General features: G+C 38.7%; 2 protein-coding genes across 7 annotated transcripts in view; both read left to right on the top strand.

The window, feature by feature from the left end:
* The window catches only part of LOC139131043 (low-density lipoprotein receptor-related protein 8-like), a 31,694-nt gene extending 6,474 nt beyond the window's left edge, over positions 1–25,220 (top strand). The window contains exons 3-28 of one of the 6 annotated variants that reach the window (XM_070696973.1): positions 211–273; positions 1,029–1,139; positions 1,749–1,859; positions 2,099–2,209; positions 2,847–2,958; positions 3,593–3,703; positions 3,946–4,054; positions 4,500–4,613; positions 5,550–5,660; positions 6,630–6,737; positions 7,102–7,209; positions 9,136–9,246; positions 9,991–10,101; positions 11,271–11,294; positions 11,746–11,772; positions 12,256–12,282; positions 12,838–12,864; positions 13,414–13,439; positions 14,142–14,261; positions 14,611–14,721; positions 15,016–15,180; positions 17,004–17,190; positions 17,793–18,076; positions 19,462–19,607; positions 22,980–24,915; positions 25,111–25,220. In XM_070696973.1, the coding sequence (XP_070553074.1) occupies positions 2,881–2,958; positions 3,593–3,703; positions 3,946–4,054; positions 4,500–4,613; positions 5,550–5,660; positions 6,630–6,737; positions 7,102–7,209; positions 9,136–9,246; positions 9,991–10,101; positions 11,271–11,294; positions 11,746–11,772; positions 12,256–12,282; positions 12,838–12,864; positions 13,414–13,439; positions 14,142–14,150 (1,101 nt within the window). In that variant the 5' untranslated portion in view covers positions 211–273; positions 1,029–1,139; positions 1,749–1,859; positions 2,099–2,209; positions 2,847–2,880 and the 3' untranslated portion in view covers positions 14,151–14,261; positions 14,611–14,721; positions 15,016–15,180; ... (3 more) ...; positions 22,980–24,915; positions 25,111–25,220. Of the gene's footprint in view, positions 1–210; positions 274–1,028; positions 1,140–1,748; positions 1,860–2,098; positions 2,210–2,846; positions 2,959–3,592; positions 3,704–3,942; positions 4,055–4,499; positions 4,614–5,549; positions 5,661–6,629; positions 6,738–7,095; positions 7,210–9,135; positions 9,247–9,990; positions 10,102–11,267; positions 11,295–11,745; positions 11,773–12,255; positions 12,283–12,837; positions 12,865–13,413; positions 13,440–14,141; positions 14,262–14,610; positions 14,722–15,015; positions 15,181–17,003; positions 17,191–17,792; positions 18,077–19,461; positions 19,608–22,979 lie in introns of all 6 variants that reach the window. The other 5 variants (XM_070696972.1, XM_070696971.1, XM_070696974.1 and 2 more) reach the window with 5 other exon arrangements.
* LOC139132107 (transmembrane protease serine 6-like) lies at positions 14,175–23,159 on the top strand. Its single transcript, XM_070698499.1, has 7 exons — positions 14,175–14,199; positions 14,611–14,721; positions 15,016–15,180; positions 17,004–17,190; positions 17,793–18,076; positions 19,462–19,607; positions 22,980–23,159. The coding sequence occupies exons 1-7, from the start codon at positions 14,175–14,177 to the stop codon at positions 23,157–23,159; spliced, it is 1,098 nt and encodes a 365-aa protein (XP_070554600.1).
* Positions 25,221–27,611: the final 2,391 nt, after the last annotated feature.

Raw genomic sequence — 27,611 nt, 5'->3', positions numbered from 1 at the left:
TTGTCAAACATCCAGTAATGCACAGATGTAGCTAGTTCTCTATCGGAGAGAAATGTTCACAGTTTGCCTCATAGACTGCAAGGTATGAAAGCAAGACATTTAATCTTATTTTTGTAGATTCACTAACTCATTCATGTACTGTTACATGTGTCACCAAGTTCAAAGTTGTGTAACTTTTTTTTCACACGAGTCTGCTTTTTCTTCTTGTAGGTCAGAAAAAGATGAGTGTGAAGGATACGGCCGTAAGGGAACTTTTGCCGAAATACTGGACAGGTAAATTTACATCTCACATTGTTGTGAATCGAAATAGATGTCCGCCTGTAAAAATATTGTATTTTCAACAGTATAGAGTCAAACAGAGTCGAGTGAGATACTCTTAAATACGATAATGCTCACTCAGGGATTATATATTATGATTCACATGCATTCATCATGGAGGGCATTGTTTTGAATGTCAACCATATACCTTTGTTCTAGCACGTTGATAAACACAGTGTTCAGCTTTTCAACGCATTACGTATGTGTGTAAACTGCATTGTTATTGTTAAAAACTGACTTCTGGTCCGGACTAGAATTCCAATTTAAACAATAACAATACATACTAGACATATAGACGCTAAGTTGACAAGCTAAATAGTGGGTGGTTCAACATTCTTTGGGGAGTAGAATAAGAAGTTGCAATTGATATACAAAACACAAATAATGAAAATATCATCAAAAGTTAGCATTATTGGCCCTTTAAGTGTGCATTCGAAATTAATTGGAAGAAGTGTAACAATACAATAATAACATGTAGTATCGAGAGGTTTGACAAGGCGATCCACATCTTTATATATGCATTTTCGACAACAAAACAAAATGGTAAACCGCATGACAATACACTTTAGTTGTTTCCAGGAAAATTTTCTTGGCAGTTCTTTTGCTTTTACGCTCTAGGAAAAAGAGACAATTTTAACTCTATTGAGTAGTCTTAAAATGTAACCATCATTGAATGCTACTCGTAATTCCAATCTTCTCACATCTTATAGGAGGCTGCTATTCCGGCCAGTTCCAGTGTAACAATGGCAACTGTATCTATGGTTCCTGGGAGTGCGATAATTTTGATGATTGTGGAGACAACTCGGACGAAGTCAACTGTGGTAGGTTTACATAAGTTTTCATTTCAGCGGATAAGCTACCTTTCTCTTTTCAGAATTTCGTCGCTGATAGTTGAATGAGGGTCTCAGATCAAAATCAATTTTACATTTCACCTTGGCACTATACACTAATATGTAATACATAGGTGTGAATATTAAAAAATACATATAACAGATTTTTAACCCAAAATAAAACGTACTGAAGAGTCTCAAAGAGAAGAAATTACAATGTGATAAAAAGACGACCCATTTTACTAAATGTTGTTTAAAACTTATGAGTGCCAATATCTCTTCCGTTGAAAGAGGCTGCAATACAGGACAGTTCCAGTGTGACAATCAGATAATGGCAACTGTATCTATGCTTCTTGGGAATGCGATAACTATGATGATTGTGGAGATAACTCGGATGAAGTGAACTGTGGTAGCTTTTGATGATGTCTTTCTTTTCGATGGCTATATTACGTGTCGTGTGCACCAAAATAGGTGATGCATCACACTAGGTGAAACGTTGATGATATGCCCTTAACATATGGATCATTTTGATATACTTTGGGTCCATCGGTCAAAGTCTATCGATTAAAGCACGTAACATTACTTTTCATTAAATGATAGGAGGCTGCAGTACTGGCCAGTTCCAGTGTAACAATGGCAACTGTATCTATGCTTCTTGGGAATGCGATAATTATGATGATTGTGGAGACAACTCGGATGAAGACAATTGTGGTAGGTTTAAATGATGATTGTGGAGATAACTCGGATGAAGTAAACTCTGATAGTTTTGATGATGTCTCTCTTTTCTGTGGCCATATTACGTGTCGTGTGCACCAAAACAGGTGATGCATCACACTAGGTGATACGTTGATGATATACCCTTAACATATGGATCATTTTGATATACTTTGGGTCCATCGGTCAAAATCTATCGATTAAAGCACGTAACATTACTTTTCATTAAATGATAGGAGGCTGCAGTACTGGCCAGTTCCAGTGTAACAATGGCAACTGTATCTATGCTTCTTGGGAATGCGATAATTATGATGATTGTGGGGACGATTCGGATGAAGCCAACTGTGGTAGGTTTTGACGAGTCATTGAAGTAAAATAATCATCGAGGTTTTGTTAATCAAGCTTTTGTCTGTGATGAGTGAGGAGACCTGTCGATTCTCATTTTCGTGGTCATGTTTTCATCACATCAGGAATTTAGTTACATTGATAACACAACGCTAATATAAGTATTAGACATTTGCTAAAGCCTGTAGGCTGTGAATTAAACAAAAGGTATCTTTAGATTCACGGACTCGAAGGTGTAGCAAATTGAAATGTTCTGCAGAGCAATTTTGAAATAGACTAAGTCAAAATTTTACACTATCACATATTTGGATATGACAATACTTCACCTATTTCCGGCCCTCCTAAAACTTTTATTTGTTTCACCTGTTTATTACCAAGTACCACAAACAACGTGCACCATTTCGAGTGATATTAGAACTGAATTTGATACGTTATTTGTCAAAATGAAATTACGAGGAGGATAAAAAGAAATTTTATACCAATAAAACATAATTGCAAACATAAATTGCAAAATGACATAGAATGAGTTTTTCGAGATAAGTCTATTTTCTGGTACTGAATCTATGACAATTGACTTGCATTATTATGCATGAAAATGCATAAATAAAATGTTGATGCATATATTTTGTCATCTCATAGGAGGCTGCAGTTCCGCGCCAGTTCCAGTGTAACAATGGCAACTGTATCTATGCTTCTTGGGAATGCGATAACTACGACGATTGTGGGGACGATTCGGATGAAGCCAACTGTGGTAGGTTTAAACGAGTCATTGAAGTAAAATAGTCATCGAGGTTTTGTTAATCAACCTGTGTTGAATGATTGACCTCGGATGGAGACCTGTCGATTATCATTTCGTGGTCATGTTTTCATCACATCGGGAATTTAGTTACATTGACAACACAACGCTAACATATATATCAGTATTAGACATTTGCATAAGGCCGGAGGCTGTGAATTAAACAAAAGGTATCGTTGGATTCACGGAATTGAAGGTGTAGCAAATTGAAATGTTCTGCAGGGAAATTTTGAAATAGACAGTCAAAATTTTATACTATCGCATATTTGGATATGACAATACTTCACTATTTCCGCCCTCCTAAACTTTTATTTGTTTCACCTGTTTATTACCAAGTACCACAAACAACGTGCACCATTTCGAGTGATATTAGAACTGAATTTGATACATTTATTTGTCAAAATGAAATTACGAGGATGATAAAAAGAAATTTTATACCAATTGATAATAGAAAAATAAATTGCAAAGTGACTTAGAATGAGAATATCAAGATAAGTCTATTTTTGATACTTATTCTATGACAATTGACTTGCATTATTATGCATATAAATGCATAAAATGTTGATGCATATATTTTGTCATCTCATAGGAGGCTGTAGCGCCGGCCAGTTCCAGTGTAACAATGGCGACTGTATCTATGCTTCTTGGGAATGCGATAATTATGATGATTGTGGAGACAACTCGGATGAAGACAATTGTGGTAGGTTTAAATGATGATTGTGGAGATAACTCGGATGAAGTAAACTCTGATAGTTTTGATGATGTCTCTCTTTTCTGTGGCTATATTACGTGTCGTGTGCACCAAAACAGGTGATGCATCACACTAGGTGATACGTTGATGATATACCCTTAACATATGGATCATTTTGATATACTTTGGGTCCATCGGTCAAAATCTATCGATTAAAGCACGTAACATTACTTTTCATTAAATGATAGGAGGCTGCAGTACTGGCCAGTTCCAGTGTAACAATGGCAACTGTATCTATGCTTCTTGGGAATGCCGATAACTACGATGACTGTGGGGACAACTCGGATGAAAACAATTGTGGTAGGTTTTGATAAGTCTCTTTAGCAGTCTCCAATGAATAGATATGTTGACACTTACTCATCAGTCGATATTTTTAATGGTGAAACATATCTTTTGCCGTCGCTATTCCATTACTAATATTTACTGTAGGTATAGTACGTTTAACATATGATATCCTGGATATCTCAGTTGTATTATTGCTTTGCTGAATGCTTGTACGATTATTGCATAACGATTGCTCTTTTACTTTTAGTAGGAGATGATATTAAAAATGTCACGGTTATCAAATTGCAATGTCAGATTTTACTCCCCTGATAGGAGGGATGGCAGTGTTTGGCAATTCCAGTGTAACAATGGCAACAAAATCTTATAGGCATGCGATTACAAAGTGATACATGACGATCGTTTTTACTGAATAATGTTGTCGCAATTGTATGCAAATCTGAGTGCCAATTCTCTTCTCTAGGAGGAGGCTGCAGTACTGGCCAGTTCCAGTGTAACAATGGCAACTGTATCTATGCTTCTTGGGAATGCGATAATTATGATGATTGTGGGGACGATTCGGATGAAGCCAACTGTGGTAGGTTTTGAGAAGTCTTCTTATACTCTACAGTTACTGGCGTGGTTGGTTGTATTAATCTTTCCAAAGTTAATGACATTTTAGTGGCTACATTATGTCTTAGACCTAGGTTTTGCTAGACATCGATAACATGACGCTAACATACACGTATCTCAGAACAGGTGTTTATTATTGCCTGTGACTTGGTGTAAAATATGCATCGGAATATTCGGACTTTTAAACTTTTACAATTATACCCTTATTTTGGTGAACCACTGGCGGAGGATCATTTTAAGCTGGTGGGATTAATAAGGTTTTCGCTGGCTGAAATTTGCGTAAGCCAAAGTTGTATTTTTTCTCCTATAGTTAATGTAACGATGGTGGCCATTTTGAATTTCAAGTATCTGTAAATTTCGATAACTTCTCTATTACCGATTTGAATGTCGCCGGAGGACGATTTGAAATGTTACAAAGTCTACAAATGGCGCATTTTTGAAAATGACAACTTCAAACAAAACTTTATCGATTATAAAATAATATTTGTATTATTGTTCATAACATGAGTTACATGACAGGTGACGAAAACATCAGTTTGATACGTTTATTTGTCACAATCAAGAGAAAAGGATGATAAAATAATTTTTTTCAATCAAAAACATGTAGATAAGTTCCAAAACGAGTGGAAGTTTATGGAGATAAATACGTTTCCTATTGCTGGTTTTATGCTAAGTCTCATGACGATCGTCTACATTTTACTTGACAGAACAAAATATAAATCGATTCGTAGCTATCATTTTAGTTGTTAAAAGGTGGATGCAAACCTTTTTTCAAGCGATAAAACGCTGCAGTGCTGGGCAGTTCTAGAGTTACAGTGGCAACTGTATTTCTGATTCTTGAGAATGCAAACAATAATGCATATTTTTAACAGTTGGATGTAAATATTCTTTCTTTCGATAGGAGGCTGCAGTACCGGCCAGTTCCAGTGTAACAATGGCAACTGTATCTATGCTTCTTGGGAATGCGATAATTATGATGACTGTGGAGACAACTCGGATGAAAACAATTGTGGTAGGTTTTTTAATATAAAGTCTCTTTAGCAGTCTCTGATACGGATATTTGACTTAAGCTTACCTGTTGATAAATTGATCGCCGGTTTATCGGCAATTTGCATACTGTAACCATCGCATCTTCCTTAAGCATTCGAAAATCGCTGTTTGGTCATTTTCTGCATGTAGAGTACCGTTGCCCAATTTCTTGGTCCATGACCCGGTACATCGCCCCTGATCCGTTGCCTAGGAAATTGCGACTTTTCTTGAATCCCAGGTGGGGAAACCCCGTATTTTAGAGCACAAATACAAAAATCCTACACTCTCCATATCAGGGCGGAACTCAGATAGCGTGGGAAATCTTGTAGTATTCTCACACCCCCTACGGACTTTTAGACCTTTACGTCGTGCGGTGAACATTGTGTTCACGGCTGAGCATAGCTGATCTTTTGTTTAAACGTCCGTTCTCTTCTATTTCGGCTGAAACTTGTTTCACAACTTGTGCGAACATCTCGTTTTAGCCTCGATGGGGTAGTATTGTATTGGTTGTTAAAGTGGTTGTTTTTTCAGGTTTTTATGGTTGTCAAGCGAGCGTGTTGCTCGAGCACGCCAGTCGCTCTCGTCACTCGTACTCATTAGCCTACAATCTTAGTGCAAGACCTATTGTGCACACGCTCTATATACCACATCTAGGTTTGTGGCGATCCGGTTCATAGACATCTTGGCTCGGTTGTGCTACGATTAAGCTACCATTAACCAGGGGGAAATTTTAATTCTCTAAAAATGGAATTTTTGGCCTAATTTCAGGTAATCCGTCACAATACGGTAATATAAAGGTGTTTCAGTTGTATAATTGAAAGTTTTCACTATTATTGCCTCCTGTGTCATACTCAGAGGAAAATGAACAGTGACTGTCACTCTTTTACGGTATGAAAAAATGTCAAAAATGATCCAAATGTAATTTCAAAAAATTTTACTCCTGTGATATTAGGCTGCAGTTCCGGCCAGTTCCAGTGTAACAATGGCAACTGTATCTATGGTTCCTGGGAGTGCGATAACTATGATGATTGTGGAGATAACTCGGACGAAATCAACTGTGGTAGGTCACATATCATAATTTTTCATGTCAGCGGATATGCTACCTTTATCTATTTATCATATCTTTGGGTAGAATTCATCACTACTGATAGTTGAATTTGAGTCTATTATTATTATTATCGTTCGTGTTATGTGTACGATCAAAATCAATTTTACATTTCACCTTGGCACTATACACTGATATGTAATACATATGTATGAATATTAAAAAAATTACACATAACAGATTTTTAACCCAAAATAACACATAATAAAGACTCTTAAAGAGAAGAGATTATAAAGTGATAAAACAACGACCTATTTTACTAATGTTGTTTGAAAATTCTATGCAAATCTGAGTGCCAATATCTCTTCTGTAGGAGGAGGCTGTAGCGCCGGTCAGTTCCAGTGTAACAATGGCAACTGTATCTATGCTTTTTGGGAATGCGATAATTATGATGATTGTGGCGACAACTCCGATGAAGTGAACTGTGGTAAGTTTCGTTAATTATCTCAGAAGGGTGAGGAATTTTGTTTACGGAAAGCTGAATGTTCAAGTGGTCCCCGATTTTATCGATCGTGTTATGTACATGATGAAAATAAATGTTACATCTCACATAAGACATGTAAGTAATACGTGCCTAACGATTTCTCAAAAAGAAAGACATATCCATATCTATAACCATTATTATAACTTCATTTTAAGAAGCATCTGAGGTAATTCATGTAACAGTTTTCATGCAAGAACAATACTATTTTCATACTCCCTTCAAATTTCTGTTAGATACCGTGTTGAGGCCCCAGTGCCTGCTTCTTTTCACATTAATGTTTTACATGAGTTTCAAATTCAAGTAATATAGCATTACTGTACTTGCTGAGAGGTGCGTCAGCGTGAAAAACCCTGCAAAAAATGTATGGACCGCGACATATGACAGCGAGTGTAAAGCTGCATAACAATACCTGGACACAATATTCACGTCAAACACAGTGTAACCTATTCTAGGCTTGTTCAAAAAATTATGAGCAAATTTTGAGAAGGTAATATATTTTAGTCCACCGAAAGATATGACAGCCACTGTAAATCTGTCTGCGGAAATTTGAATCATTGTGTTCATGCCGAAGTAAAATAACACAAAATGATTATGAAAAGTACAGCAGTAAGTTTAATATTTTAGGTAGCTATTTTATAATTATATCAGCCAATATATTTTATAATTATATCAGCCTTATATTTCTGCTGTGGAGCCACAAAGGCCCTCCTTCAAAAGGTGCGTTTCAAAGGCACCGACAGAACAATTCAATGATATCCTTTGAAGCGGAAGGTGTATAACTTCAGCGCCATTGGATCTTTATGACTAGCTGACATACAATCGGAGCTATTTTTGAATCTGAAAACTTCGATTTCTTTCTTTCTCGTGAAGATGCAAATTGGAGACGAAAAATGTTGTTGAGATTCATTGTCTTCATATTAATAATAGCAATTGAAAAGAGACTTCAGAACCACAAAAACACTGGTTTTACGACTTGGGCCTTAAGGTGAAGCACTACGAATTACGTCAAAATTAGGTTGTGGTGTCATTTTCTTGAAACTTTGCGCAAATATTCTTGAAGTTGTGCAAGTGCAAAAATGAAATAAAAAATGGGGGTCACCACGCTCGTTTCCATGGAAACGGACGTTAAAATGGCGTCGTTAGAAATAAATAAAATAACAATTCACTTAAACTAAAGAAAGCAAGTATAAAACGCTTAGCAACTGAGCTAATTTTAATAAATACCAAGGAATAAGATCCATATCTATCGAATGTATAGTTTTCATGATGTTTGTAAAGAAATTTTAACATAAGTATCGATTACAAAATGACGATATCGAAATTATATCACTACATAATTTTCGAACTTTCTTCCTGTCGCTTTGAATGGTGTCATTTTGACCAAACTTGGCGAATAACATCCTGACATAATACCATTTAGTTTACACTTTTAATAAAAGGGTGTCACCACGCTACTTTTTACAATATCTCCAGGTGAATGGGTAATATGCGCCATGTAAATGGGAGAGAAATGTTAATTTGCGCTCATATTGAATAAAAACCAGCTTCCTAGGGGGTCAAAAATATGACAAGGTTAAAGGTCACATGTATTTCTAAGAGACTGGGTCAGAAAATTAGGTAAAAGCGCAATTTCAACAATGACAGGTGATGTTAAATACATGCGCTACAAAATAACCCATTTGCGACACGCTGGAGTTACATCTGCGCAGAAACGTTCTAAAGCGTGTGCGCGTCCGAATTCGTCGCCCTTACCTTAAATGTTGTTTTTTTACATTATGAGTAAAATGAACAATGATTTCGAGTCCTTTGAATAAATGACGTCAAACAAACTATGCAAAGCCAGGTGCCACTTTTCTCTTTTCTGTACAGGAGGTTGCAGTGCCGGCCAGTTCCAGTGTAACAATGGCAACTGTATCTATGCTTCTTGGGAATGTGATAACTATGATGACTGTGGGGACAACTCGGATGAAAACAATTGCGGTAGGTTTTTGTATCTTATCTTCATGTCAGTCTATATACTCACTGTGTTCATGCCCCCGTGGAAGAATATCTCCTTGTACCAGGGTAAAATTGATTGTGTGCCGAGACTATTATCGTCGGTTTTATGTAGTATGATGAAAATACATTTTATCTTGGCATGATACACTGATTTCTAATACATGATGCAGGGATATAGTGTTTAAAATGAAATTCAAAGAAAAAAACTGCACCAAAGATTGATGGTCTACGGTCATAAAGGCGCTCTTTAAATGACAAAACTTAAATTAGCGAGGATGTTTTGTACATCGATGGCCATTACTTGGTGGTCATGTCATCGTCGAAACTGTCGATAGACACAAAGGTGTAATTTAAAGGAAATTGCAGAACAATTAACGTTATCTTGTGATGGGAAAAGTGATAACATCAGTGTCAATAGGACATTATAAACAAAGAATAAATTCTTGATTCCAAAACGTTTGTTACATTTTTGTTGTGGAGATTCAAGGAACAGGACGATGAGAAACTTTGCGATTGACCATCCTCATACTAAACTTTCGGTCATCACAATTTAAGAGGTCATAGAACCATGTCTCAGTTGTATTATATTAATTTGCCCACAGCTTTCATTACTATTGTCTCATATCATTTTCAGGAAAAGGAGCAATGACTTTTACACTTACGTAAGATGACGTTTAAAATGTTACAGTAATCAAAATATGAGCCCAACTCTATGTTCTCTGACAGGAGGCTGCGGTTTTGGCCAGTTCCAGTGTAACAATGGCGACTGTATCTATGATTTCTGGGAATGCGATAACTATCCTGATTGTGGGGACAACTCCGATGAAGTTGATTGCGGTAAGTTTCGATGAGATGTCATAGTGGTCTGTAATCATCATGCAAATTGATTGACCCCTCCAGACGTTGTCGCATGGTTGGATTTCAAGGAAAATGTGTGATATTTGCGTGTAGTCATATGTACCGATGATATCATGCTTACAAGCCACATCAATTAAGGTTTGAATGTATATTATGAACGCCACTCTGTCTGCCAATTGTGTGTGGAATTCATGGTCCCATGGCCAAGGAAAGGAAGGTTTACGAAGTCGAAAAAATTGTAGGACGTATTCAATTTAGAACTCCAAGAAAAGGGAATGTAGGGAAGGATAATTTTACTACTCTTCGAAGGAAAATACTAAACCTGTGTTATCAAAGCTTTTTTGAGTACCTGGTCATATATAAATTCGTCATAAAATGTATACCATTCTAGTCGTTTGAAGAATTCTGATCTATATTTATGCCGAAAAAATAAAATACTTTTCCAACAACGACAAAATATAAATACCTGCCATATTATATCCTTTGAACAACCATTTGCAACAGTATATTTATAAAGTGCTTGTCTACTCGTTTTGTTGATTTAGTAATATATTCAGACTGTTTTCCTAGGACTGGAGAATAATATTTGAAAGTATTAAACGCTTAATTTGTTTTCGTAGTTGCACTCTCTCTTATATACGTGTGATTGCCATGGTTTTGAGGGGGATTGTGAAGACTTGATAAACACGAAAATGAAATCTAAATACAGTCCGCACTGTGGTCTAATTGTTTGCCATCTGCCACTACCTGTCGCTGCCTGAAAGTCGTTTGCAGAAACAATCGAGCCTAATATTGAGCATAGAAGCTGTGCTGCATGTTTTTTGATGTCAAAATTTAGTAATTTCCATGCTTTTATATTTTTACGAGAACATTTTTAAATTGACCATTACTGAAGAAAGTGTCTCAAATTATTGACGTGCAAGGAACAATGCTATAATACTGTTTTATCTGCGTTGATTGGCATGCTACTTTCAACATTGTCTCTGCATTGAAATTTAACAAATGTGTTTCAACAGCCAGTAATTAATGACTAATTGAAAGCAGGGAGTGTGTCATCAAACGTTACGTGTTTTTACTGTGTTTTCCTTTTTTGCATGCTGTTCATTAACCTTGGCTTGTCGGCTTTGATAACCTTTGACTTTAAGCAGCCACCGTTGGTCCCCCGGTTCATGGTAAGTAACGCAAAACCCAAGCGTTATGCGTAATTCTTAGCAACTATTATGAATCTATTGAAACATGTCGTCTTTCAGATGACGTAAAGAAAATGTACCAAAAAGGTCAACATCGATTTACTGACATTTTCATAATCAGTGCATGAGCATTAGAAATGCTTCTACATCTTCGCCCAGCACGATTTAAAAGTTTGGAATGTGGTGTTTGCATAAACCAAATGGAGCAAAACAGTCTCTTTCTACCGCCGTGATAGACCGGTATAAACCGGTAATGTGATCGGTATAAACTGTCTGAATCGTCCATATACACGTTAACCCTAGCTTGTCAACAACTATTGGTTGGTGGATAATTGTAAGCAAGGACTGTGTCATCGAGTGTGACTTGTTTAAACTTTTTTGTGTGTTGTTGATTAACATTGATTTGACAATTTTGATGAAATCTGACTTTCAGCAACCACCAGTGGCCCCACAGTCCATGGTAAGTAACACATAGACTTAAGATTCTTTTTTGTGTCAGGTGATGTAAAAATTGTACCAAAAATATCGATACTGATTTACTATCATTTACAAAATCAGCACCAGAGCACTTGAGATATTTCCAGCTCTGGGCCCAGTTTGAAAAATAAAGTCTGACACTCCTTGAAACAGAGCACGTGATGTCATTGCGTATGACTGGTTTTTTTACAGCAATGATCGAAATACGATCAAACTATATTTCAAATTTTGGAACGTGGTGTCTGCATAAACCAAATAGGGTAGAAAATCCCCTTTCTACCTCCATGATAGACCCTGTCGGTATAGACTGTGTATATCGTCCATATACACATTAATAGCTTGTCAACAACTATCGATTAATGGATATTTGTCAGCAGGACTGTGTCATCGCATATGACTTGTGTTAACTTTTTGCGTGTTGTTAATTAACTTTGATTTCACAATTTTGACTAAATCTGACTTTCAGCAACTACCAACGGTCCCAAAGCTTATGGTAAGTAACACATTGACATATGCTGATTTTGTGCCGTTCATATTTTGTCAGACGCAACTTTCCATAACTGTTATGAATCTTACAAATCATCTGTTAGGTAATAGTAGAAAATGTACCAAATATATCGAAACCAATTTACAGCTATTTATAGAATCAGGACCAGGGTACTTGAAATATTTCCACCTCTGGACAAAGTTTGAAAAATTAAGTGTGAGACTCCTTGAAATAAAGCACGTGACTTTATTACGTATGCATGATTTTGTTTACAGCTCTGATCGAAATACAATCAAACTTTATTTCAAAGTTTGGAACGTGGTGTCTGCCAGTGCATAACCCAATTGGGTAGAAAAGCCACTTCCTACTTGCGTAATAGACCCTACTGGTATAGACTGTGTACATCATTCAAATACGCATGAACCCTAGAGTGTGTCAACAACTATTGATTAGTGGATAATTGTGAGCAGGAATTGTGTCATCGAGTGTGACTTGTTTAAACTTTTTTGCGTGTTGTTGATTAACATTGATATGACAATTTTAATTAAATCTGACTTTCAGCAACCACCAGTGTCCCCACAGTTCATGGTAAGTAACACATAGACTTAAGGTTTTTTATGCCGTTCATATTTTGTCAGATGTAAGTTCCCTGACTATTGTGAATCTGTTCTTACGATTCATCTTTCAGGTGATGTAAAAAATGTACCAAAAATATCGATACTGATTTACTATCATTTACAAAATCAAGACCAGAGCACTTGAGATATTTACAGCTCTGGACCCAGTTTGAAAAATTAAGTCTGACACTCCTTGAAACAGAGCACGTGACGTCACTACGTATGACTGATTTTGTTTACAGCAATGATCGACATACAATCAAACTATATTTCAAATTTTGGAACGTGGTATCTGCATAAACCAAATAGGGTAGAAAAGCACCTTTCTATTTCCGTGTATAGATCCTGTCGGTATAGACTGTGTACATCGTCCATAAACACATTAACCCTAGCGTGTCAACAACTATTGATTAATGGATATTTGTCAGCAGGGACTGTGTCATCGCATATGACTTGTGTTAACTTTTTGCGTGTTGTCAATTAATTTGATTTCACAATTTTGACTCAATCTGTCTTTCAGCAACTACCAACGGTCCACAGCTTATGGTAAGTAACACATTGACATATGCTGATTTTGTGCCGTTCATATCTTTGTCAGACGCAATTTTCAATGACTATTATGAATCTGTTCTTACACGTCATCTGTTAGGTGATAGTAGAAATGTACCAAACAAATCGATACTAATTTACTGTCATTTACAGAATCAAGACTAGGGCACTTGAGATATTTCTAACTCTGGACCCAGTTTGAAAAATTATGTCTGACATTCCTTGAAACAAAGCACGTGACGTTATTACGAATGCATGATTTTGTTTACAGCACTGATCGAAATACAATCAAACTTTATCTCAAAGTTTTGAACGTGGTGTCTGCCATTGCATAACAGTTTTCCAAACCACAGGGTGCAGCAGCCATTTTAAATTTTAAAAATCGGTAAATTCTAAGTACTTTGTTTCCCTCTAATACCGATTTTGTTTCGCGTGTTGATCCCCCATTAAAGAGAATTAGTTTGGTGTTTCATCGAGGAATGTTTGAGTGAAAGAAATTTACAACTTCCAGTTTCGAGGCGCGCACTGCCTTCATGACATTATGCTGAACTGTGTCACTTGTTGAAAGATTACAAATCCTGAATTCCATGACTCTTTGTCAGCTGACAAATATAGAAAAGAAGTTATCAAAGACACGAATCACAATTGTCCACCAGCTCCCTCCGTGCACTCAGTAAGCTTTGCATTCGTCGCTTTCAGTCACTTTAGTCCCCTGTGAGTTTCAATGTAATGATGGATGGTGTATTTCCTCGGCCTGGTTGTGTGATAACTTTCATGACTGTACAGGAGGGGAAGACGAAGAGGCGTGTGATACCCCGAGTGAGTACATTCATTTGTCTATACGTTCTTCGTCAAATGACCAGATTTTGAAATCTATCAGTGCTGAACAAGTCTTCAATGATACCAGAGACCTTTTGAACCTTAATCAAAAGAAGATACTGCTTTACAGTGTCAGCAGTTTACTCTAAATACGTTATAGTAACATATTCTGAAACTGAAAGTCGTGTGCAAAAGACACCTGAAGAACCATTGGCAGCAATGCTGTCTTTATTTATTTATTTATGGTGATCAGAGGCAGACGCACGGAAATGTGATTACTTAGGTCTTTGATCACGTAATTGTGTTTTACATGTGTGTTTGCCATCTACGCACTCTTCTGATGTTACAGCATGCAGAGTCGACCAATATACATGTTCAGACGGAACGTGTTACCCAGGATCATTTGAATGTGACGGTTACGACGACTGCCTCGACGGCGCCGATGAAAGAAACTGTCAGGGTGAGTCGACACTCATATCGGCCCAAAAAGGTTTGAACAGAATCTCTCTCTCTCTCTCTCTCTCTCTCTCTCTCTCTCTCTCTCTCTCTCTCTCTCTCTCTCTCTCTCTCTCTCTCTCTCTGGCTCTTAGAAAAGTTGATGGCGTGATCACATTCTTCTTATCAATGCTTTCAAAATTTGCGGATTTTTTCAGAGATCATATGTCTCTAGCTTTTACTTGACGATGCATTATTTCGAGTTACGGCCCATGTACGTGCTTCACGTAAAGTTGTTGGTTTTTTCCCCATCCAATAGGCGACAGTTGGTCAGAATGGAGCGAGTGGGGACAGTGCAACGTCAACTGTGGCACAGGCGAGCAGTCACGCTCTCGTCATTGCCTGAACAGTAACGGTGAAGGGTGCACCGGAGACGCTACGGAGTATAGACTTTGTCATTTCCCAAGATGTTATCCTGAAGCCGGTAAGAGGCTCCATTTCAGGCATCTTAGATATGCTACTCAGTTTTATATCAGTGCATTCATGAGTTCGATGTTACATACAGCTATTGCACAATTTCTTATCTTGACGTATTCATCTGTCCCTGTGTATAGTTGACAGCCCGTGTGCTTGGTTTATGGCACTGGGCATCTCTCAAGTACATCATTTATGCGTACATTGTACCTCCTTGCCACAAAGGATTTTCAAGCATTCCTTTTAAAACTAAGAGAAAAATCTCGAGAACAGTCTTAGAGATCGCTAAATACGAAATACACCAGTGTGTGACATCAGCCGAGGGCCAACTGAGAAAGTAATGTGTACACGATATCTGATTGTCATAGTCACCTCTGTGGGTCGGTGACCCCGTGTCGGGCTAGACGCTGTGCAAATGTTACCAGAAAATCACATCAAAACTTCGGGGGAATTGCCTTGCCTTTTAGGGTAAAACACACGCCTGATAAGTCTTGCGTAGCAACTTAGCTCGACCGTCCAATTAGTCTTGCTCTTAAGACCTTGTCGCTCCATCCGGGTTGATGGCCCTGGTATCCAGGAACGAAGTTAAGTTCCACGTCGCTCCGCTTTCTATCCCTGCCACCAGTGCGAGCGACGAATTTTTCCTTGGCGTTGGCGTAGGCGAAATGTCAAGGTCTGAAAATTGAGAGAACCGTCTGTTGGTATCGATATACCCTTGCGACATTGAAGAAAATTTAGAAGTACGAGTGCATTGTTCACATACACCCATACTGGGCAATTTATAATAATAATGACAATGGAGTGCAATAAATTATTGAAAAAAATATTTCAAAATAAAGGCCCGCCCCTTAGGGGTTCAAATGTTAAAGACACAGCAAAATTGCTATTCTTCGATGTACAGGAAAAGTCACAATACTACAGTATAAACGTGCACGGAAAACCACTTTTCTGTCTTTGTTGCAACCACACCTCTGACATTGCTCACAGGGACAACAAGACTGGTGTTTTTAGATTCAAAACTTGTACTAATTGGATACTGCTGATTATCTCTGACCATTTCAATAACTCAGTGGATAAAATATTAAATAGTCTGCACTTGTAACACAGTCTTGAACGTTCAAAAAATACGGTTGACATACGGTGCAATATCACCAAGGGTATTGCGGGTAAGATCTTGAGAACTTCTTACTTTCAATTTGTTCGGCGTATGTAACATCACGACAGTGATCTCAGGATGCCTCGAATGAACTACTCACTGTGGCTACCTCTATCTTCAGAATCCAGTAGGTATTCGTGATGAATAAAATCTTTCGTTTCAGGGGCATCAACAAATGTTATAGCAAAAAAGATCTTCGTAAACGATTTCTTGAATTGGCTACCGAGCTTTGTTTTCGCATCATCAGCGGACAGGGAATCTAATACCCTCATTAAAAAGAGCAACTTGGAAAGGACAGATTTCTGAAATTCGGTTGTTTCAGGGGTTCGCCCTGAGAGAAGGCAGCATTAACTGGCAGAGAAATGGTGGTTTGGCGCCTTGTGATGGGAATAGGACAGTGCCGTGGAGCTAGCAGATAGTTTTAAGTTTAAGATGGGAACAAGGATAAAAAGGGTTCCTACTAAGAAGGAGGGGAAGATATGAAAATCTTTTAGAAAGGGCATTCGGAACAGCTTTTCCTTTCCCCACCGAATCTTATTTTGTTCAAAATATTTTTGGCATAATTTCACGTTTAGGAAGATCTCTTTCGACAGCAAAGTAAGACAACCTTTATCGCATTTACGTGAACTTCTGTAAACTAATGTTGAAACATGACGATCCTTAATTTCGGTTTGCAGGAAGTGGTTGTGGTACACGCAAGATCCAACCGATGCCTCGTATCGTAGGGGGTGAGAACGCGCTGCCAGGGGAGTGGCCATGGCAGGCCATGTTGTTCTACATCCCAGGAAATAGCGTCTATTGCGGAGGGACACTCATCGGGCCGAGGCATGTTATATCAGCTGCACACTGCTTTGAAGGCACCGAGTAAGTGCTAAACACTGACTTCTTTTGGCATTTGAGACTTAAGGTAGAGTGTGCACCTCAAGCACAGCTATCCGGACTCTCAAATTTTTACAACATTTTTGTGATTCTTGGGGGCTCATTTTGAAGCTCATTGGGTGAGTAAACTTCCCACCGTCTTCGTTTTGCGAAACTGGAAAACTAATTTTTCCCAAAAGAGTTAACAAGGGGATAGCGGTCACTTTGAAATCAAAATATCGGTAATTTGTTTCAGATCTGTAGTACTGAAATGTGCTTTTGTTCTTGATTTTGTAAGGGTTTGTGCAAAAGTATAACGGTATTCCTGTCTCGAGGTGCATGCTATCTTTAAATTGCGATCATTGAACTTTCCTGCCACGGCAGGGGACACCTGTAGACTGGAGACAGACGGGGGCATGAGCCAGCCAATGACTAAGTTTTTAAAAAGAATGTCCAAGGATGTACAGGCAGCCAATAAGTGAGCAGAGAGAGGACATGAGGTTATAAAATCTCCAATTACCAATGAGATATCCTTCCGAGCCTTTAAACTGTTTACACTAAACAGTTTGAGAAGTGTTGATGGGTAAATCTTAAACTCTTGTTCGTAGATTTTCCAATAAACAGAACTGGAAAGTGATACTCGGAAAATACCTATATGATCGCTACGAAGTGGACTCAACAGAGGAACCCGTAGAGTTCAATATCGTGACATTGACCATGCACGAGAACTACAACGTGGGAATAGAACTGGATAATGATATTGCGTTACTGGAAATCGACGGCCAAGCGCCCGTCAACGATTATATCAATGAAGCGTGCCTGGACACCAATGGAACAGCACACTTCAACGAAAGCTCGTACTGTTTCGTCACAGGTTGGGGTTCTTTGTCTGGTAAGACGTTTTCGATTTAATACTGAAAGATCTCCCGTAAAAAAGTAGTTTGAAAAGTACATCGTCGAAGGGAAAGTTTTTCAACCATCGCATTTAACGGTGTTTAGATGTCAAATACCTTTGTTAGACCTTAAAGACACTTTTGAATGATGCCAAACTCACGTTAACAGCAAGCTTCGATGACAGTGGCTGTAGGCTGCTTATGTATGCAATTGATACTTGGCTGCTGTGTTTGTCACTGTTGACATCGTCAACCTCGCCTCTCCGTTAATTGGAAAATGTCAATCTGATTTGGTGTTTAAAAGAGTTATTTTGTATCAGATGTATAGTACAATTATAACACCCCCTTGTGGGACTAAAGGCTTATAAACTGCAATATTTTGCATTCGTTTCACGACTTTACTTTCGAATTAAAATTACGTCAAGTGCTATTTATAGTAAACCGAAATTGGATGCACGGGTTTAAACAAGATGAGTACGTGTCACGTATATAGACGCCTGCATCGATCCAATATGGCCGCTTAGGTACAAATTTATACAAGAAGTGAATACGTTGTTTTTTACGCATTTGAATCTTCATAGAAAAAACATAAAGTCATTTGTTGAAACATGGCATCGATTGTTTTCCATTCACATGTTCCTTTTTTTATTCATGACGTGTTTTTGTTTTTAAATTGTCGGGAAGTTTGTAATGAAATGATAACTCTTTAATTACAATGCTCATTTCATCACAAGTGAACGATGCTGTTATCGTCACGGATATTTCGTTTCAGAGGTAGAACTCAAAGAATTCTAGGAGAATTGCAAGTTATCATGACATTGACAATATTTTCTTTAAAGATATGCAGTTCAAGGCCCCTTAATCGAAGCGGATGAGTAGACTTACAACCTTTTTGCCATTTACTTGTGCCTGTAGTCGTTTTCATGGTGGTAACGTTTACATGCGTTTTAAGAGCGCAATTTCTTTAAATTGTTACAATTATCTCCATGAATCCAATCTCGTTTTACCATTCGTTCTACCAAACATCGATTTTGGAATGAATCTGAGCACGTGCATTGCGGCCCCTTTGAAAGTTCATGCATTATAATACATATTAGCCAGGAAGAGCAAATTGAAAGACTTCTATTCAATTCTTAGTCAACTGAGCTTATTATGAAACTAATATTAACGTATGTATCGAATAAAAACAGGAGAAAGTGATCGAACAGTTCGCTCATCTCGGTTACCCAGACTGCATTGCGGAGCTCTCATCTGGCCGTGTGTTGGAGCAGCCGGATGAGAGCCCCGTAGTGCAGTCCGGCAGTCTGGGTAACCGAGACTATCAGTTCTCCGCCGTTTCTCTGCAGACTTGTACGTACTCATCGATTGTCTAACAACTTTACAGGTAATGTGGCTACCTACGCCGATGTCCTACAAGAAGCTCTGGTTCCTCTACTACCATTCGACCTCTGCAACCATTCCTACAGCGGTGGGCTGTCTGACAATATGATGTGTGCCGGTTACTTTAGCGGCGGTATCGACGCCTGTCAGGTGCGGCTCGTCAAATATCCATCAACACGATAACTTGAAAAGTGATTTTTCGCCCTCGACCTTGTGGTCACGCCAACACCGACGGCAGTTTGATTTCAAAGCGGGCATTTGATGGACATTGAGCTACTGAATCGTATTCAGGCTGTAGAAAAATTCAAATTTATCTTTTCTGATGTTGATAACAATAAGTTGCAGTAGCTCGAATATTTGTATGTTCACGACGAGGTTTTACGGTGGCCCAATACTACGTGTTCTTCGTATGTAGTAATTTCTCCCCGACTTAGAATTTCTCTCCGACTTACGTGTCAGCATTCAATGTTAGCGTCGCATTCAATTGTTTCTCTCCGACATATGTGTTCGCATTTAATGTCTGCGTCACAGTCAATTTTTTCTCTCCGACATATGTGTTCGCAGTCAATTGTTTCCGAGGTATGTGTCTGCGTTCAATGTCCGCGTCGCATTCAATTGTTTCTCTCTGACATATGTGTCCGCATTCAAAGTCTGCGTCACAGTCAATTGTTTCTCTCCGAGAGAGAAACAATTGAATGCGACGCTAACTTTGAATGCGGACACGTAAGTCGGAGAGAAATTCTAAGTCGGGGAGAAATTACTACATACGAAGAACACGTAGTTTTGGGCTACCGTAAGATTTGATAATTTGCAGGCGACCACCACTTCAGAAAGAAGGCACCTTTTTGAGACTGCAGACAGGTTCATCATATATGTACTCTTCAATGTAAAAAAGCTAAGAATTCCTTTCATCCCCTTATTATATTACCAAGGAGATATTTTGCTATTTAATGTACATTCGTAGATTCTGGGTGATATTCTTGATCGTGGCAACAAGTTTTCTAGCGTAAATGTATCACCATACATTTAAATCCGCTTGCATACTGCGTCGAACTAAAACGAGGTTGAGTTCGGTTGTTACTGTAAATGACGTCACAGTGTCTATCCTTCACTTGGTATCCTCAAATATGCGTGAATGGCATCCTAGTTTTGAGTTGTTAAGAATTGATTTGCCGAAGATATGTTGATAACTCATTTGCCGTAGATATGAGGCGAACCAAATGAATGATTTCAAACATCGGCAAGAGTGGCTTTATACAAACGTTTTTGCGACCCCTTGTCCGTTGTATGTGATTTGCAGACATCGCTTCCTTGTAGATCATTTACTTCGATGGCACGACTCTACAGGCCTGGGTGTGCGTGTGATCCTCTGAAATTTGAACCTGAAATACTTACAGATATTATTATATCATTCCAATAAGCCTATTTGAGCCCCTAAAGTGCAATGATTTTGCGTCTGACAATGGCAGGGTCGCAATCAAGCAGTTTGACCTAGTTTTAAAATAATTCAATTTGTTGTAAGGTTTTCTTGTGATCGCCCCGCAGCTGTGCCTCACTTTAATAAACCGCCACTTCAGCGACGTGATACTGGGATTCCCAAATCCGTTCCTCAATATTTGCCGAAATCTTGGCATGTATACCGGCGTTGTCACTGAAAAGTGAGCGAGAACTAAACTACAGGTTTCAAGTTGGGGTATTTGTGCAATGATTGCAAACAGAATTTATAACTGAGCTCGACTTTTGCTCCGAGGAGGGGACATATTCATAGAGTTAGCTAATATAACACTGGTTTCACCCATGGTCGTCCCTTAAGTTGGATGACATAAATTGTCATTAAAGTATCTAGTCCCACGCATGCTATAATTAGAAATTTTGGCACCGTCGCGTAAGATATCGCGAAGAGAGTAACTGTCATACATTAATTGTTTCTAGTAAAGGATATTAATCCCTCCATCACGTTATAGAGTGCTGTGTTTTGAAGTAGTAAAGTTAGTTGTTCTTACATGTCTCCTTTCTAAACGATTGTCCCTGCTTGATAATGTAACCTTAAAAGAGAAAATTTTAAATACGAGGGAATTCGAATTGTTGATGCCTGATTAGTGAGGCTTGTTTACTCCATCTTGTTTACTCCATCAGACTGAAAGGGCGCTCTCTACGCTCCCCTGTAAGGCCAAAAAAAAATAGTTTGTTTCTCATCCTAGGCATCTTGCAAAAATGATGCGGTGACGCGGTGTTTGTTTTTTTTTGCTGCTACTTTTTTTTTTATCCAACCATCAACAACAACGCGCTTACAACATGAGAACATAGGAATGCATGCAGAGATAAATGCACAGCAAATTTCGACACAAGCACCTCGACACAGCACTGTTCATAATCATTCGGTAGGATAAATCGATCGCCATTGGACAACACTCCTCTTGTGAGGTCTTGATACACTTTTGTCAAAGAACACTGGGCATTTACATCCACGAGACCAAAGGGTCTCCGTACTTTCGCCCCGGTCGTCACTTGTATGGAGATAAACATGACAGATCACAATACGCCATGCATCATTCAGAATTGTAACACACCTCATCCGCCAATTGATAGTCACGTGGGATGCGTTCTTTTTGTGCTGATCCACGTAAACGACGTCATCAGGCATCATTCGTTTGAACTGTTGCCTGCCAGGCATCAGTTCCGAAAAATGATGCCCGCTGACGTCAAAAACGACATTGACGCGTGCGCGGACCGGAATGTAAACAAAGATGTCGTCTGCGGCCAATCGAAACGATAGTCGAGAATTTTTTTGGTTTATCCTACTTTCTGAAGAAGAATTGAATGCTTTGGTTTCCAACAAGGACTCGAAACGGACGAAAACTATAATCAAAGGTGCATTGAACGTTTTGCAGAAGTATTGCGATCCTGTTAGGAAAAACGTTTTCTTACTGAACCACTCCAACATATTACATCATAGGCCTACATGAGACAAGTTTTGTGTATAGTATGTTCTTATGCATGGCTACGGATGAGATGTGTTACAAAACACATATTGACTGGCCATGAGGGCAACAGCATACGTCTTTAACCCCTCGGGCCTGTGAGTCACCCCCAAAAACAGACTGTTTCCCTCGGCCTACGGCCTCGGGAAACAGTCTGTTTTTGGGGGTGACTCACAGTCCCTCGGGGTACAGACGTATGCTGTTGCCCTCATAGCCAGTCAATATGTGTATACTGTACACTGCGCATGCCTAGTTAAGTTTACATACGCAGCCGTGTGTGGCGCACTATCGTCGCGTATTTTTGCGTTCAATAGTTTTGGTTTTTTTTTTCATTTTTTTTTCGTTCCCTCCAGAGATGCCAAAAAAAGGTTGGCGCGGCGGGTCTACATTGACGCGCGCGGGAATGAGAAACAAACTATCTATTTTTTTTGGCCTAAGGGGGGCGGGAGCGCAGACAGCGCCCTCGAGCGACGGATCATTCAGCCGATTACTCCACCTGCCTTTTCATAAACATTAATGCACCTTTTTTTCTAACTCGTAGGGTGATTCCGGTGGTCCCCTGGTCTGCATGCACGGTTCGTCACAAGAGGACCCGGGTCGATGGTATCTGGTTGGTGTTGTCAGCTGGGGCATCGATTGTGCCGCGGAGGGGTATCCTGGAGTCTATACGGTCGTGAAAAATTATTTCGACTGGATCAGAACCCACGGTGGAATTCCTTGAGTTCATTCCGAGAAACCTGTGCTCCAAATCCTTTAACATTGAACAATTTCAACGCCTAAGTAACCATTTCATTTTGCAATATATATTTTGTTGCCATACAATGCTTATTTTATGGATTACGCCTAAAGAAGAAAATTGTGTGGTTCCGATAACATGCTTTTCAAATATAGGGTAGGTAGGGAAAACAAATTTCGCCATTTTTTTTATTACAAAAAAAAATCAATAACACATGCAAGTAAGTTGCAAATAGTCACGCAACTGATTCTATTCAATTTTCCCAATATGGAAATGATATTGAAAACACATTGTATTTGGTACCGCGTGCAGAATAGCTCGCCATGTCGCTGCCGAGAACAGGCTGGTGAAGGCTAGGCTTTCCTTGACAGAGGTTTCACTAAGTTTGAAGTAGGGGGCCCAAACAGAATTAAGTAGGTGGCATGCAGCTGCGCGGCAGTTGCCAAGACGGCGTAGCGGTCGTCGGGGTGGGGGTCCGGAAGGTCGCGAAAGGGGGTCCTCCTTGATTGGAAATGAGCTAAAAAATAACTTTTTACAGCTCAATTAATACACTTTTATTAGTTCTGGAAAGTCTTCGAAAGTCTTCGAAAATTACATTTTACCTATGAAAACTCATTGCTCGAAAATCGAAAATTCCATATTAAAGACATTAACTACAGAGGTGACTTGTGATAAATTGTTGTTGTGAAGTGGCGCACTGGAGTGTTGTCACCGTGCAAATTATAGCACAGAGCAACACTACCAACTTCACTATCCAATTAACAATCAAATTGAAATTTTTTAGATTGGCAAGGTAATTCGTATTAATTATCTTTCATTCCTTAAAATACGCCATGGTCTGGCATTGCATATACCATGCACATCACATTCGCCTGCCTTGACCATGATCAGCTGGGGTGCGTAAGGTACACATTGACTCCTACAGGCAGTGCAACGCGCGTCGGCCTACTAAACTTCGAACTTTGATAAATCAGAAGTTTTTCGTGAAAAGAAATCAGACCATTGTCTTCGAAAACAGTTTAAATCTAACCTTTCTGCTGTTCCTTGGTACGCTGCAAAAACCCGAGTTCGTAGAGCGAAGCTTGAGCTTGTGACCGCTTCTTACCTTTTTATCGGATATTTTGAATGGAGCTTTTAAGGGTGGGCAGGAGTAGTACGCACGTTTTTATTGGCGGATTAAAAGGTCACGTAGGAAACAGCAGTTAAAGGAGCCAATAGAATCGTCCGTTGCCATTCATTACTTTTTATTCAGGCTCGACAGACATGCTACAAGGTGTGTTGTAGTCGATCTTCCACTAAACTTTGTTTCACATTGAAACCGCTGAATAATTTGATTTCACAGTTTGTGATTCATGTCCGAACCATTTCAGAAGATAAAAATATTTTGAATGAAAGAGTATCAATTTTCCAAAAAGTCGCCGGCGAAATCGTGAGAGTTACCAGTCAATTTCGCCGGCTGCCGGCTCTACTCGAATTTCCTGGTTGAACGATGATGTCATATCGCTCCAACTCTCGCGAGGTTTTACTTTTTTTCAAAGCAATTTTCTCAAAATTATCACGAAAAGTACAATTTGTGTTACTTCCGTGTTGACGGACCCATAAAAAGTTAGGGGTCGGGTTTTTTATACTAGGGTAGGCCGGGTTACCGGAACTACACAATTGTTTTTCATTGGCCTTACTATAAATTATAATTTAGATTTATTAGGGAGATAAATGTCCCTTCGGTCTGGTGTGTCTTGTTGTTGACTTTCACTTTCGCAATTAAAGGTATACTGTCACCTGTAATCTAAATATGCCCATATATGGTCAAAGGGGCGTTCCTTAGTATTCAATATGCCCATGTGAGGGCGCTGTTTTTAAAAAGCGGCCACCTGCTTGAAATCTGTGATTTGTAAATATTTCTCTTTCCATGGTAACTGTGGCAAAATTGGAACAGGTGACAGTGTACCTTTAACAACATGAATTTTGTTATAATAGAGTTACTAAAAGTAAGCGGACGAGAACGAGGTTTCCGGAATTAAAGACATATAATCTAAGTCTTTCAAAGACGTGTAGATGCATGGGTGGAATGAACAATTGAAGCGGAATTAAAGTACAGAGTACAGCACGCAGTAGACTGTACGGTTTCATTTTGAAAACGTCCAAGTGCGAGTTCGGTTACTGTGTTGTATAGTAGGCATCTTTTCGAGCTTTTGAGCCTTGTATTCCTCTCCGAACATTTTAACTTTCGGTAATCGTACAACAAGCTACACAATCACATCAGGGACTATCCAAAACGCTGGGTATAGGAAAGACATGTCTACGTTCAGCAAAACGAGTGTAATAATACGCGTTTGTCTGTATGTCACGTTTTTGAATGGAACAGAAAAAATCCACATCCAAATAGCGAATTAGTTAACATTATCGATATGGCAGAGTCATTTCAGTTGTACAATCGTGATCGTGTGGACCATACTCTGCTAGTTGGTTTCTATGATCAAACGACACACTGTGTTCATTAGTGTAACTATTGAATAAGGTGTTTTCTTTGAAAAAACGTTTGTTTGTAAAATAGACTTCAATAAACTCAAGCGAGTGACGAAGACACCGTCTCAGGGTTCCGAAACGAAAGCGTCAAGGAGCATTTTGTGTCAGACATAACCGATTCGGCTTCGTCCCGCAACGGAACTAAAAATAGCAGACTCCCAACATGAACTGCCAAAACACTGTATACAATGACAAATAAACAACAGACAAAACGGCACAGAAAACAACACACGCCAAAACAATCGGCGACAAACAAAGCACATAAAAACTAAACACAATCGGAGTAGTTCGTATGTGTAGCCACTTTCCCTTATTTACTTTCAGACGTCATCACTGATTAGATCTGACGCAGACACTATCACGGTGCACGCACACCACAGTCTGAACAGAGCAAACTATTGCTATTGCCGCTGTTTTAGTCATACATGTAAGATACGTATAAAACGTTTCTTTTCATACACTTTCATTTCACGCTGTATTACGCGATCACGTATTTGGTTCTATCAAGATTTTTTCAAAAAGACGCTTGTTTGAAGTATGTTTTCCAAAAACAGGTATATGTTCGCAACATTTTATGTTCATTATTTCGTTATCTTATGCAGAGTTGTCAGATATAACATGAAGGTGGCATATAACCATGACAATGTTTGAACTTCATACACTTATCTTTTGGTGAAAATATTACATTGTTTTGAGTCATACGGGTCGTGTTGTTTTCCCTATTATGCATGCGGTTAACAAAATTCTCACCGTAATTGTTCCCACAAAAAACGCTAACACTACTACCTAAGCGATTCATGATATCGGATGCCCAAACCAGATAGCAAAGTTAAAAAGGAAAAATAGAGTACTCTTTAGTTGGTGAACAAAATAACATTCGAGGTGACGACGTTCATGTACAGAAGCTGTCTGAGGAAAGTAACAGAAAAAAAACCCGAAACGTCACATCAACGAACCCTCTTTGATCCAATTTCGAGGCATCTATAAAGAGAGACAGCTTTGTAGGTTGCAGTGTGAGCTGTCGTTAAAAAAACTGCCAGCCTGTTCTTTGTATTACAGGCGGCATTATGGCATAGCGAATAGACAGTAGCTTTGCGTTGCAATTGTCTCTAATACATCTTCTCTGGAGATCACGCGTTGGTATTTGTTAAGTATGCATGTTATCCCTCCGTGAAAAGAGTCATTGGGTAAAGCCGGGGAGCTAAATGGCGAAAACAAGAGCAAAACAAATTGTGAGAAAGCTCGAAAATTTCCACCCAAGATATTTGTGAAAAAACCTAAAAATGTTCTTTTTCCACTAATCTTCAAGAGGAACGCGGAGATAAAAATTAACTGAAATTGATTAATAGGAAATATAATCGCTGCCCTATACTATTACGGGGAAATGACAGAAAAAAGCGAAACGTCAAATCAAGGACAAGAATCGAAGCCTCTTTTTGTTCTTATTTTCAGGCATCTATAAAGAGCGACTGCTTTGTAGCTTACAATGTGAGCTGTCGAAAAGAAAACTGCCCGTCTATTCTTTGTATTACAGGCGGTATTATGGCATAGCCGATAGAGTGTAGCTTAGCCTTATCTTTAATACATCTCCAATGGAGATCACGCGCCAGTAGTGTCAAAAATACATGTTATTCCTCTGTTAAAAGAATCATCGGGTCAGTCGGAGAGCTGAATTGCGTAAACAAGATCAAAATGCAAATTCATACCGCAAGAAATTAAACACTTGTAAATAACAAAAAAAATTCTGTTTCTACTTCATGGAGAGCGCAGTGATAGAAACTAACTGAAATCGACAATAAAAGGTGTAAACTTTTCAATATTAAAAAGATTCGCTGCTATATATTAATAAAAATAAGGCAAAAGTTGCATCAAATCATACCAAAATTCAAGATTTTGATCTAATACACTTGT

Source organism: Ptychodera flava, chromosome 4 (genome assembly GCF_041260155.1).
Source record: "Ptychodera flava strain L36383 chromosome 4, AS_Pfla_20210202, whole genome shotgun sequence".
NCBI classification, from domain to species: domain Eukaryota; kingdom Metazoa; phylum Hemichordata; class Enteropneusta; family Ptychoderidae; genus Ptychodera; species Ptychodera flava.
The sequence above is the reverse complement of the archived record's forward strand: the minus strand, read 5'-3'. Positions and strand labels throughout refer to the sequence as shown.

What these genes read in the sequence shown, in the direction of transcription:
- LOC139132107 (XM_070698499.1), top strand. Translation starts at nt 14,175, where the DNA reads ATGGATGGTGTATTTCCTCGGCCTG. An exon ending in TGGTGTATTTCCTCGGCCTG is followed by an intron (nt 14,200 to 14,610) that starts GTTGTGTGATAA and finishes CTGATGTTACAG; the next exon opens with CATGCAGAGTCGACCAATAT. An exon ending in AAGATGTTATCCTGAAGCCG is followed by an intron (nt 15,181 to 17,003) that starts GTAAGAGGCTCC and finishes TTCGGTTTGCAG; the next exon opens with GAAGTGGTTGTGGTACACGC.